This window comes from Lactuca virosa, chromosome 5 (assembly GCF_052849685.1).
Source record: "Lactuca virosa cultivar CGN04683 chromosome 5, Lactuca_virosa_CGN04683_v6, whole genome shotgun sequence".
In the NCBI taxonomy this organism is placed as follows: domain Eukaryota; kingdom Viridiplantae; phylum Streptophyta; class Magnoliopsida; order Asterales; family Asteraceae; genus Lactuca; species Lactuca virosa.
Window position 1 is genome coordinate 262,230,336 of NC_136430.1, and position 14,073 is coordinate 262,244,408.

Consider the following 14,073-nt stretch of genomic DNA (forward strand, 5'->3'; position numbering starts at 1 on the left):
TAAAGCAAATCTTAGTCAACAATTTAAGCTTAAAGATCTTGGTTCGTTGGATACTTCTTGGGTCTTGAAGACTTGAAATTGATAAGTCCAGCAAGGCATTTTTGTCTCACAATGCAACTATGCTTTACAGTTAGTAAAGATGATGGATTATTAGCCGCAAAGCCAACCAACACTCCAATGGATCCTCGACAAACTCTAAGCACCAACCATGGTGAAATACTTGACTCAATATAGGCATATTGTTGAACGATTGTTACGCCTTAAAGTTACACGACATGATATGTCTTTTATTGTAGAACGGTTATCGCAATTCATGTCTTATCCACATGATCTACACTTGAATGTTGCTTGTTATTTTCTTTGATATCTCAAGCAATGTCCATGCCAAGGATTTTTGTTTTCAACTAATTCTTCTTTTCAACCGAAGGCGTTTTTGGATTTTGATTAAACTCGTTGATCAATTACATGTTTTTGTATCTTCTTGGGTGAATCGTTAGTTTCATGGCGTTCTAAAAAGCAACCTAAGGTATCAAGGTCATCAGCCTTTCAATATCGTGATATAGTAGCTACGACATGTGAATTAATTTGGCTTAACAACTACTCAAGGACTTTGATATTCATCAAAATGATGCAACTTTGCAAATTGCTTCCATTTCCTCGTTTCATGAGCATACAAAATACATAGAGATCGATTGCCAGTTTATAAGAGAGAAGGTCTTTGATTAAATTGTGATAAGATTTGCATTACAACTAGGTGACATGTTCACGAAACCGATACCATCATCCAAGTTTACACCTTTTGTGTCTAGGATGACATTGAAGAACATCTATTCTTCAACACCATCTTGAGGGAGAATATTAGAGAATAATGGCATTTTTGTCATTTCATCTATGTTTGTTTAGTTAGTTAATTTGTTAGTCTTAGTAAGTTGCAAAACTTTCGTGAGCCTTGTTGCACATATTGTAATTATAGCTTTCATGTCAATGTAAGAACTAAGAAGCTCATTCCATTCCATTTTTATTAATTTCATGCTTACTCCTTAAAAACTACCAATGCAAAAATCAAATTACTCATAGTGAACCTTAAGAAAAGTTATTAAGCGGTGAAGATAGATTAACAAAACTCTATTAAAGAACCTATTGCCATCACCTAACTCTCCACTCTCCATATATAAACACAAGATTAATAATCAATGAGAATGCAAGCATTAATCTCCATAACCTATTAGTATCCAATATGTCTCTTCTCTATATAAGTTTGCATATAACACAACTAAATACTCATTGCAACAATAACTCAACCCCTCAATATTTTTCATGTATAAAACATACGTCAATTGCAACCGAGCAATCTTAGGCTCCATCCACTATATCAGATTTGCATCTCACATGATACTTTTGGAAGAATAACTTAAAAAATTGTTACATTTGAATACAAACAACACTTGTTCATTAAATAGTTAACTTGTTCGAGCAACTAGTGTAGCATAAATGAGTTCATTCCAAGCATCAGGGACACCAGGAAGACACCAATGGCTACAATCTTCCTTTTTAGTCGACACTTTTTTCAAACCACTTACATTCTTTCCATAAACCGAAGGATGCCCATCCTTCCGGAAGTTTGTCAACCTTGTAACATTCAAAAGTACAACTGGAAATCGCATTCCTTGAATCACTTCCTCAATTATTTCCATTTTTGGTGGATATGTTTCGATAATTCTTCCATTTTTTATCGGTTGGGTTTCTCCATGGCATGTTCCACCTGAATCCCATTCTCCACCTCTGTTTTCATCAAGAAAAGATGGTGATTTTTTTGTGGATAAGATACAAGATTAATTACACAAGGATTAAATTATAATAAACAAATAAATAAAAGTATGTTGCTCTAACAAGAAAAATCTAGGAAAACAAAACAATACCTGAAATGTGCAGATGAGTAGCCTCGATAAAACACCAATTTTTCTTTATTCATATTCTTATCAATCCATTTTCCCCATGTCTTCATTGATCTCCTAAAAGCTTCCACAGCATCAAACTTTGGATAAAGATACTCCCCCTCTTTAAAATAATTTTTCCTACATCATCAACAACCGTTTTACTAATTAACATACCTTCATATACAATCTTTTTTACATAAAGATCCAAGATTTCATCAAAGAAATAGATGCTTTAGAGTTTAGATGCAAGAAATAGTTCTTCCTATATTTAAAATAAAAAATATCTACTCATTGACATACATACCCTCTACTAGTTTTTCCATGAACCCACCAATGTCCAGTATTGAATACTAAAATGTCAGCACGTTTCCATCTTGCAGATGATTTATCAATTACATCCATTGACAATGTGGGATTTGAGTTTCCTTGTCCATTTTTACGAATTCCTTCCCTTACAAGAAAATGAGAGCGCACAAACTCCACTGTACAGTTATAATCCTGTTACGAGGGTAAAACGGTCATTTACTCACTTCATTTCATTTAGTCCAAATAGAATGGATCTTTGGTGATATTTCTTTTTGAGTTAATGGGGAGAGACAGAGTAAGGTCCCGTTTGATAGTTTCTTTCTGGGAAAGTGCTGTATGGTAAAGTGTTGTCTGGGAAAACTTTCTGACTGGGAAAGAAACCATGTTGTTTGATTGTACATCTGATTGACTGTGTTGAATGATGAAAAATGACCCGGTTTATATCCGATACCGGTGTGATGGATGAGATTTTTTAAAATAAATTATGATGGTTGTGGTGTTGTCCAAAAAAAAAGAATTAATCCAATAAAAATGAATTAAAAAAATTAACTAAAAGAAATCAATAATCCAATAAGGTAGTATTTATTAATATATAAATATTATATATTATAAATAATATTTATGAATATATAATAATCCAATAAAAAGAATTAATCCAAAAAAGAATTATTTAAAAGAAATTAATAATCCAATAAAATAATATTTATTAATACATAAATATTATATATTAAAATAATATTTCTTAATATAAAATAATACATTAAAAAGGTAATAATTCAATAAAAAAATAAATTTAAAAAAAGTTATTTAAAAAAATTAATAATCCAAAAAAGAAAGAAAGATGCGGGGTTTGGTGCATAATTGTCTTTCCAGCCCATTCAGCCAGAAATATATGATTTGGGGGCTTTCTGGGAAAGACATATCTTACCGGGAAAGACCCATTTTTTGTGCAAATCAAACAGTCTTTCCGGTCCATTCAGCCAGAAAGATCTGTCTGGACCTGGAAAGATTCGTATCAAACGGGGCCTAAGAGTTCATTGGGTCCAAAAAATTAAGGACCTTAGACAAAAGGGTAAAATGGTCATTTGCTCATGTTCAGTTAAGTCCAAACAAAAGGGATGTCTTTAAAATGGAATGCATGGAGGAAAATGGTATAAAAGAATAACATCCCCTAACCTAATAGCACTTTTTGACCACTATAATGAACAAAATTATATAAATAATGTCCTCATTTTAAGGATATAATATTACCTCAAATTTGAAGACAAAATAGCCTCTTCCCTTTGTTATTTTGTGGCCATTAATTTCGTACATTTTGCTCTTATTTGGTAGGCTTTCATAGAGAAGGCAAAGGAGTGACTCGTATTGATTCCGATTCATGGAGTCTCCAACAAGCAATAATCTCCTCCCTCTTATTTTCACCAAGAAATCGGTTCCATTGAATCTAAATACATAATGAATCATAATTCTTTAGGGACAAAAGTAGATCCAGGATGAAAAAGATTCAAGGTTATAGATCATAAGGACATCAAATGTATCTTAACTACTAGGGTAAATCCAAGAAATAGCAACATAAGCTTATACATGGTAGAATTTAAGGAACAGATTATTACCATTTGATTTATATAACAGGAAATTAGTCGATCTCTGATCATTTTATATATGATCATACTTAGTAAAATCAAAAGCATTACGCTAATTACTACTAATGAATGCAAACAATCGTTGAAGAATTGAAGTACCAAACCTTGGAAGCTCACACGAATCAGGCTTCCATCGCCATTTCATATATTCTTCGTCGGATCTTCCATTAGCTTGACAATCAAACGCTTCATCAACAAAAGGGCAAGATCCAGGTTTATAAATTGGGTACTCTTCATCTCTCACCCATTTTCCAGAATGCATATTACAACTTTTCCCCCAATCTACACTCTTTTTAACCGATTCCGCAATTGCTTCATCTTCTTCATGAGCCTGGGTTTTCTCTACATTCTCAGAATCAGCGATACCAGTTTCACTTTCAGAAACCGATTCATCATTAACCAATTCCAAATCATTTGGCTTGCTTTGAAGAGGTGGGTTTTCGTCTGTAGACTCGGAGTCGATAAACCCAGTTTCATTTTTTGAAATTGAGTCGTCATTAACGAATTCTAGATCATTTGAGTTGGTTTGAAGAAATGGGGTTTTCTCTATAGGCTCAGAGTCAACATACCCAATTCCGGTTTTGGATTTGGAGTGGTCAATTTCAGGATCTGGAAGTGGGTTGTATCGATCTATTGCTGCGTATAAAGACAAATGGGGATCGAGAGTTCGTTTGCTGAAGAGGAAAATGGTTACGAGGACTACTATGAGTAAGAAGACTATCGGTAGTGTCTTGTGTGGGGTTCTAGTTAAGGTTGCCATTTTTGGGCTTGGTGGGCATGATATCTTCTTTAAATTCTTGTTTCTTTTTGGAGATATCACGAAAAGAAGATTGAATACTTGAAGTTTGAAGTAGATCTAATTTCACATTTCCCACCTACTATTGATTTTACTATTTTAGGACTACTTTTAGTTTTAGTTGTTACAAAAATTTATAACACGTTCTTATTGTTATAATTATATATATTTTTTATTATAGTAGGATATTTTTGAAAACCTATTCAATTATAACATTATCTTTTATCAACCAAATCAAAAACAAATTTCTATAATTGGCTAAAAATATTCAAATTAAAATGAACGATAAAAAAAGATAAAAACATAATGTCTTAATAATTTTTTTTAAATATAATAAATAACGGAAATATTTTCGGTTGAACCAACTAAATCGGCCAAAACTAATTTAGTTACATTTGTCCGATCAGTTTAGTTAATATATAAAACACACAACCAATTATATTTAAATGTCAATGTGAGACAAGCTCACTTCCTAGAGGCTTAGCCTCTTAGATCGGAGGTTTCGGGTTTTAATCCGGACATAGGTGAATTTTACTAACTTGGGAGATACTAACTTCTAACCACTAATCAGTCGTTCAAAAAAAATATATTTAAATTTCAAATTAAGAATAAAAGTATTTTCAGAAATTGGGAAACAAGGAATAAAGTATTCAAACCTTGTGCATTTAAGTTTTATCATATAATTATGAAAGTTGAAAAAAAAATTAAATGAGGCAAAGAACTTACATGCATTAGACAAATTAAAAAATAGACGTTGGTTTCAAGGTTGTTAAAAAGTATTCCCATGGACTAAAACTTAAAAAGGTTGTTTTTCTCATATTAAGTTGTGAACCTATGCAATTAGGGTGATATTACCCATGTGTGATATTACCCCTGTTTTGTGGGGTTTGGGGAGGAGGGCGTAATGTGTAAATTTTCTATTAGGTAGTGATCAATTTTGTAAATGTTTTTAGACACATGGAGTGTTTCTGTAAAACAATGCACATGAATCTTTTCTATAAATTATAGAGATAGTTTTTGTAAATTATTTTCTACATAAGGACCAAATCTATCAACATACGAAAATCTTCAACAAATAAATCGTTTCTGTAAAATAAATATGCACATGGATCTTTTTTATAAATTATAGGAAAAATGTTTGTAATTTATTTTCTGCATATGGATTACGAAACAAACGAAAGTGTTGTGGCCAAAGTGAACATTCCACACAAAGGACCAAAGATGCCAATATCATAAACTCATGTGGCAGAAATCAAAATGACATAAACTATATTGTTCATTTCTCGGTTCAAATTATATATATATATATATATATATATATATATATATATATATATATATATATATATATAATTTGTGGGGACCAAAGTTGACGAGAGTCTAGAGACCAAACCTATAAAGATGGCAATATGCGAAAGTTGAAAGAGTGGAAATTGTGTTTGTTCAAATTTGAAGGGGTAAAACTACTCAAATAACCCTTACAAATAGTCTTACATAAACTTCTTACACGAGTTAATTACAATACCTTTAGAAAAAGTTGCATTAACATCATCACATTGTCATACAAAAATGGAATTTTGGAGCATCTTCAAACTACTTGATAAATAAACACCATACTAGATAGCGAATACTCTACTTCTAATTTGTGGATCCACAACTACTTCATACTCATTCATTATACGTCTCACTTTGTCTAACAATCCTAAACTCCATTGTTGTTTACATGATAATGAGTTAACACCAACTTATACTTTTTTTTGAAAGAGCGACACCAACTTATACTTGACTTGACGCGATTACACTAATCTTCAAATTAATTTGTTTGTGGGTTTTTGGCTCATTTTAGATTGTGAAACGCAACACATATAATAAACAAACCCCAATCTAAATGAACAAACCTAAAATAGAAATCCATACATATCTATTAATCTATATTTTGTAACCCCCAAAGCTCTTGGGGCGGGAGAGATGGTGGTTGGAGCGGAGATGAGACAATAAATTAGACGGTGATTGTACTGATCGGTGTTATTGTTGTTAATTGATGAAGCTTTAGAGATATATTTGTTTAAAAGGTAAATACAACTTTTAAATTGGCATTTTCCAACTTTGAATACTCATTTTCTTACATATATAGTTGAATAAAGCGATAACCGGGTGTTTTTTTTTTTTTTTTTTGAAAATATCAAAAAAAAAAAAAAAAAAAAAGAAATTGCATTAGCAAGTCTTAGAGGCTTAAAGCCACAAATGCAACATTAAGGTGGTGTTTGTTTTTTGTCTGCAGATCTGCGTGACCTCTTCTGTCTGCGCCGCGCAGACCACGCGCAGACATTAGCCTTCGCAGACTGTTTGTTTTTTTGAAGACTGCAGACCTAAAAATGTCTGCGCGCCCTCTTCTTGGCGCAGATGTGGACCAGAGTCTTCTAACATCTTCAGACATCTTCTAGCCTAAAAAAACACATATATCTATATTTTTTTAAGCTTTTTTTTTTAATTTATATTTTTTCCAACTTTATTAATGATAAAAAAATTGAAAAAAAAAATTACAAAACTTAAAAAAAAAAAACGTTCGACGATACAAACATGATATTTTTGACAAATTTATAAATAAAGATTTATTACAATAATAGTCGTTGAAGTTGTTTATATAAATACGAAAAAAAAATCATAATATATTCTTATATTTTTTTGCTAAATTTTGTAGAACATTATTTAATACACTATCGTCAATTTCTCGAGAAAATATTTATGCTACGTTTTTAATGAATTTAATTGAAAAAATCGAAGTTTATTTCCATCCATTTATGTATCAAATTCTTTTATCCTTAATTATAATGTTTAGTTATAATTTTGCAACCAAAGTTGTTAGTTTTTATCAAATATATACGTTAATTCATACCATTTTTATTTTTATTTTTTATACAATAATATATAAAAGTTGATATAGATTTTTTAATTATTTATAATAAAATCATAAAAATATTAAAAAAACACTTTGAAGTTTAAAAAAATCAGTTTATTTAGATTTCAGTTTATTTTAGTAGCCCGCAGATGTTAAAAAAACAAACAGTCTTTTTTTTTTCAGACTGCAGACGTTTGGTCCACATTTTCTACTGCAGAGATCTACAGATGTTGTCCGCAGACTGCATACATTTTGCCTCAGAAATTACATTAGAACGGGCTCTTACAAGTCTCGATCCCTTTTAGTATATAAATTATATAAATTTCGACTTTAAGCCTCTCAACTAAAAAAATAAATAAATAAATAAATAACAATAATAATAATAAAAATTAAGGACATTGTAAAACATAATGACAGAGTTTTCACGTTATCCCAAAGTAATTTGGCCTATGCGCACACATCATACGCATTATGTTTCCTTAATATATGAACTGCTACAATAATATTGTTTTATTTCTTGTGAAAATTGTGACAACTTTTATTGAAGTATTCCAGTTAACAACATCAGAAAACTCCAAGATGATTCGCCATTCGCCACATAAATTTTTGTATTCTCCGACGATTGGATTTGACTTCGATCATCTCCAAGTTGTCATTACTCACTTGACTTTCACTTTCTTGTCTCTTCCTCAATCTCTTCTCAGGGGAAACAAAAGTCAAGTTTATATCTACAGGAGAAAACGCTTTACTCACAACACCCACCATTTTTCTTTCTGCTAACAAAGCACTGAAGATCACAATTTCTGTAAAGATTGAATAGATAGAAATGCGTCAATTACTTGAAGGTATTTATCATGATACTGTTACTCTTTTCGGTTCATTTGCAGTTGTTTCATTGGGTTTTACAGTAATTTGTCTCTGGGACATTTATACAAACACATGGTCTGCATAGATACAGGAAAATTGTTTCTGATTCACTTTGCATTGTTGATGTCGCTTGTCAACGCAGCAATATCTCCAACATCATTATCCATTAATGAAGACAGTTCATCTACGAATCACCATCGATCAGCCTTGTTCTTTTTACTTGGAGGATTAATCTTTCTCCTAAGTTTGCTGATTCTTCTGTTTATTTTCTGGAAATATATCCAACAAGAACAACTTAGAAAGTCAGGGGAGCCTGAAAACAGCTGCAAAGGTTATAATTATCTTCCAAATCTTATTTTCTTTCATGTATTATTACTTTGTATACATCGTGTTGTCAACTACATGTATGCTGATAAAAGACTGTATTTTGTGGCTTCAAAAGATTATTACAGAGGGAATATAAAGACAATAAGCTATTTTAAATTCCAAGCATTAAAGAAGGCGACCAAGAACTTCCATGAGTGTAATTTTCTTGGAAAAGGTGGATTTGGGCCAGTCTATTTGGTATGTGTTTCTTGAATTCTTTATTACAAATTTGGATTTATTGACAAATATAGATACGATTGTATATGGTTTTTCTAGGGTAAACTACAAGATGGGAGACAAGTTGCTATAAAGAAACTATCTCTTGAAAAATCACAACAAGGAGATGAAGAGTTTCTTGCAGAAGTGAAAATGATCACTAGCATACAACACAAAAACCTTGTTCGCCTTCTTGGTTGTTGCTCTGAAGGATCTCAAAGGCTGCTTGTTTATGAATACATGAAGAACAAGAGTCTTGACCTCATTATTTATGGTATATGACATAATCACCTGTTCTTTCTTATATTTACTTAATTGGAACATGACGTAATCTAACATGTATATTTTGGAATTTGTGAAAAGGAAAAAGCGAAGAGTACCTCAACTGGAGCACACGATTGGAAATAATTTTGGGAATTGCTCGGGGATTACAATATCTACATGAGGATTCACACATGCGGATTGTGCATAGAGATATCAAAGCTAGCAACATTCTTCTTGATGCTAAATTTCATCCAAGAATTGGAGATTTTGGTCTTGCTAAGTTCTTCCCAGAGGAACAATCGTATCTTAGCACCACATTTGCTGGAACATTGTAAGGCCTTAATGGGAAAATTTAAAATAATAATAACATATATAGAGTTAATCGGATGTTGTGTCCCCATTAAGTAAAAAAAAAAAAACAATGGATAAGTTACTTGTGGTAGAAGATATCAAGCTATGTTGTTAACTTGTACCAAAAGATTTTTTTTATTGAGTTGTTTTTATGTTTGTTTGTGATTTTGTAGAGGATATACAGCTCCTGAATATGCCATTAAAGGAGAATTATCTGAAAAGGCTGACATTTATAGTTTTGGAGTGCTTTTACTTGAAATCATTAGCTGCAGGAAACATACCGATCTTACTTTACCATCAGAAATGCAATACCTTCCTGAATATGTAGGCCATTTACATTTCATTTACACTTCCACATGACATCACATCACATTACATAGTCATGACATGACATCACATTAGACTGAACATGACACATGACATGATATCATATTATATCACATACTTATGTCATGATTGAACTCAACATGACACGTAACAGTATGAAACACATGACATGACATCACATTACATAGTTATGATATGATTCGACTAAACATGACATATCACATCACATAGTCATGACATGATTGAACTAAACATGACACATAACACATGATAGTATGACATGTCATTACATAGTCATGACATGATTAGACTGAACATGACATATGACATATGACATATGACATATGACATATGATACATGATACATGATACATGTCACATGACATGACTTGACTTGACTGAACAAGCTTCTTAAGGTTTTTTTTTTTTTGCTAAATATTGTTTTGTTTTGTTGTGTGTTGTCTAATAGGCATGGAAGTTGTATGCGAGGTCAAAGATAGTTGACCTCATAGACCCAAGAATGAGGAACGGTGGTTTTGTGGAGAAATATGTAATGCAAACAATTCATGTGGCTTTATTATGCCTTCAGCCCCAAGCAAATGTAAGGCCATCCATGTCGGAGATTGTGGCTATTTTGACTTGGAAGGGCAAAATGGTCAAAGCACCAATAAAACCGGATTTCTTTGACGGGGGATGTCGAGTGAAGGATGAGAATGTATCTTGGGAAGCCATCTTAGATTATTACCCTTCTCCTCTCGAAAGCAAATCTTACAACCTCATACAACCTCCAAACTCTGGAGAGTTCACCGAAAGTAGATCATACAGCCTCATTCAACCTCCAAACTCTAGAGAATTTATAGTGAACTAAGCTCACACAATGTTTGGCTTATTTTAAATCAATTTTTTTTGTAAAAAAAAGGTTACTCGGAAAGCTCTTAAAAAAGATCCATTCGGATTTGGGATGGTCTTGACTTTTAAAGCATCTCCACCACCTAACAAAGCGACATGGAATCGGAATCGGCCTGAAAAACTAGCTACCAGTAAATAGAAAATGATGATTGGAGTAAAAAACTGGCTGAAAAACTAGTTAGGAAATGTAAAATGACATAAAAAAAAGACATATATAAGAATGATTCGATTTTATAAAACGAGTATGTAATACATTTTATTAAATTAAAGTACTAAATCAATCGTTCTTGATTATTTATATTTAAGGGAAAAAATTAAATCAGATTTGTAATATTATTATAAAAAATGGTTGTATATAGTAATCAATTGTTTATGTGCTTAGCGAATTTGTATAATTTTTGGAATATAATCAATAAAACAAACAAAATTATATTTTTATAGGTTAACTTCAAATATTTCATTTTATATATCATCAACAATAATGATAGTTGAGTAAATGAACGTTAACGTCTACACTTCTTAGATGTTTCCCTTTTCTTAAAAAAAAATTATTACAAGGAAAAGATTGATGAATATTAAAAAAATATAGTAAAATGATGAATAATTACTTTTATTTTTTAATGAGGATATATTTGAAAAAATTATAAAAAAAATTTCATTAGCTCTTTGGAATGTTAGCCTATTAATTATTTAAAAAGTTAGTTTATAAACTACTTTTGTCTTGCAAAACACAAAGAAAAAAAAAAAGACTAGCATATAAACTAGTTACGGATTGCCAAACATAGTCTTAGTGTATTTCACATACATCAACTCATCAAGCGATATTTTTTAGAAAGCGACCATATATATATATATATATATATATATATATATATATATATATATATATATATATAAAACTAGCAATGAGCTAGAAAATTATAAAAAGTTTAAAGGATTAGTTAGCCAACTAATCCAAGATAAAGAACATTTATGATTCCTGTTAGAAAACCATAAAAAAAAATTCTTTAATGGAGTCAATGATATCATTTTTCCGCATCTTCTTAGCTTGAAACACCATATTATTCTTGTATTTCCCAATGTACCAAATAGTAGTACAAAAATTGCATCCATATCATCTTTCTTTTTGGGATTGATAATAAGGTTATCCATTAAGGAAAACAGACCATGAACATATTCAAACTCCAATCGATCCAATTCCAACCAATGAAATATTTCATTTCAAGTTCTAGCTGTCACTTCACACTTAACAAAAAGATGTCCATGTTGCTCGACATGTAAATCACAAATTGGGCATAAAATCGAAGGGACATCAATCCTCTTATCCGCCAAATTAAAACGAGTAGGGAATCTATTCAATAAAACTCTCCACCGAAGAATATTTACCTTCCCAGGCACAAAACGATTCCACCTGATTTCTGGTTGCACAGAAGGAAGAATTATCTCATCAATCCATCTTCTAGTATCCCTAACCGTAAAAATCCCTTCGTTCTCAATCTCCCACAACCAAAAATTAGGTTTATCATTAAAAACAACTTCATGAAGACACTTCATCAAATTTGAAAATTGTTAAAACTCAACACCTCTTTGAATTTCATGACGCCAATCCCAATTATAGTTGCGATTACATCTTCTATCAGCAATAGATTAATCTTTATTAAGATCTAACTCAAACTACCTTGGAAATCTAGTAGCCATTATCTCACCATACCATCTATTTCCAAAATATAGTCAAAACATCATTCCCAACTTTCTTATACAACACATAATCTAAATCAATACCATGAGAACGAAGTTTAGAATAGGAAGCAAGAATATGAGCCCAAAGTATGACCCTCGAATAACCAACTCGATCAAGACCACCATTCTCAACATATAACTTCTTGACAACTTTAACGCAAAGCAAATTACTATTATGTAAAAATCTCTTATGCCATTTATGAAGAAGCGCAAAATTAAAAGCCACTAAACGTCCAATCTCAAGACCACCATTCTTTTTACCCGCAAGCACCATCTCCCATGAACCCACAACATTTTACGCTTTTTATCTGCTCCTCCCAAGAAAAAAATTTGCACGCATAGATTCCAACTTCTTAGCAACAACTGGCATAAGGAACAATGACATGAAATATACCTAACGATCCCAATACCGACTTTATCAACATCGATCTTCCACCAATAGATAGAGTAGCAGCCTTCCAGTTTGATAACATATAACCACCTTCCAAGCCACCACCCTAGACATATTTTGGCCTACGAGAAGTCCTAAATAAATGAAAAGTATAAGGAATTGAAATCAAACTCCTCTTGTCGAGTTATGTATATTCACGTAAATATATATGAGTACAAAATACAACAGACTTTCCTATGATAATGGATTACATGAATTTAAAACTAATCTACTCAATATCTAGTGGCTAGATTTTTCGTTTATACCCCCTTCAAGCGAGACGGTGGTAGACTAACGCATAGCTTGGCCCTGAAGTACTCAAATACAGATCTTGGGAGACTCTTTGTGAAAATGTCAGCTACTTGTTGAGTAGTGGGAATAAACTTAGTATGCAACTTTCCAGATTGCACCAATTCACGAAGACAGTGGTAGTCAAGATCTATATGTTTTGCTCTTTTGTGTGAAATAGGATTTTGACTTAGGAAGAGAGCACTTTTGTTGTCACAATAGAGACATGGCGTAGGAGAAATGGGAACCTGTAACTCGCTAAGCAAATGAGTAATCCATATAAGTTCAGAAGCAGTGTTCGTCATTGCTCTATATTCAGACTCACAGCTGGATCTAGCGACTGTTGGTTGCTTTTTAGCACTCCACGAGACAATGTTTCCTCCTAGAAAAATAGAGTAACCATACGTAGAACGCCGTGTCTCAAGACATCTAGCCAGTCTGCATCAGAGTAGGCAACAAGAGGAATATGGGAAGATCGTGTATAAGTAAGACCATAGGACAATGCACCCTTAACATACAGTGGGATCCGTTTAACTGCCTGAAAGTGATCTGTAGTAGGAGATTGTAAAAATTGACTCACATGATTCACAGCATAAGAGAGATCTGGGCGAGTTATAGTTAAGTACTGGAGTGCTCCAACAAGTGACTTGTATTGTTGACACGAAGATCATCAAGTTCATTATTCATGGCATGAACCCACTTAGGATGTTTAGATGTTGTCTTAAAACCTTTGG

At 32.2% G+C, this 14,073-nt stretch overlaps 2 protein-coding genes across 2 annotated transcripts; one reads left to right on the forward strand and one right to left on the reverse strand.

Annotated features, from left to right (window-relative positions):
* Positions 1–1,183: 1,183 nt before the first annotated feature.
* TBL5 (TRICHOME BIREFRINGENCE-LIKE 5) lies at positions 1,184–4,747 on the reverse strand. Its single transcript, XM_079053632.1, has 5 exons — positions 3,991–4,747; positions 3,495–3,687; positions 2,242–2,435; positions 1,920–2,075; positions 1,184–1,782 (listed from the first exon to the last, which is right to left on the reverse strand). Exons 1-5 carry the CDS (start codon positions 4,644–4,646, stop codon positions 1,461–1,463), a joined length of 1,521 nt encoding a protein of 506 aa, XP_078909758.1. The 5' UTR covers positions 4,647–4,747; the 3' UTR covers positions 1,184–1,460.
* Positions 4,748–8,316: 3,569 nt separating this feature from the next.
* Positions 8,317–11,083, forward strand: LOC145115897 (cold-responsive protein kinase 1-like). Its single transcript, XM_079052255.1, has 7 exons — positions 8,317–8,426; positions 8,591–8,779; positions 8,891–9,012; positions 9,091–9,304; positions 9,394–9,625; positions 9,819–9,969; positions 10,442–11,083. Exons 1-7 carry the CDS (start codon positions 8,408–8,410, stop codon positions 10,838–10,840), a joined length of 1,326 nt encoding a protein of 441 aa, XP_078908381.1. The 5' UTR covers positions 8,317–8,407; the 3' UTR covers positions 10,841–11,083.
* The last annotated feature ends 2,990 nt before the right edge of the window (positions 11,084–14,073 follow it).

Excerpts from the sequence above, each read along its gene's own strand:
- LOC145115897 (XM_079052255.1), top strand. Across the intron at positions 8,780-8,890 it reads GCCTGAAAACAGCTGCAAAG|ATTATTACAGAGGGAATATA; the intron begins GTTATAATTATC and ends TGGCTTCAAAAG. Across the intron at positions 9,305-9,393 it reads TCTTGACCTCATTATTTATG|GAAAAAGCGAAGAGTACCTC; the intron begins GTATATGACATA and ends ATTTGTGAAAAG.
- TBL5 (XM_079053632.1), bottom strand. The coding sequence starts at position 4,646 with ATGGCAACCTTAACTAGAACCCCACACAAGACACTACCGATAGTCTTC. Across the intron at positions 3,688-3,990 it reads GATTCGTGTGAGCTTCCAAG|ATTCAATGGAACCGATTTCT; the intron begins GTTTGGTACTTC and ends TTATGTATTTAG. Across the intron at positions 2,436-3,494 it reads ATTTTGTCTTCAAATTTGAG|GATTATAACTGTACAGTGGA; the intron begins GTAATATTATAT and ends CCCTCGTAACAG.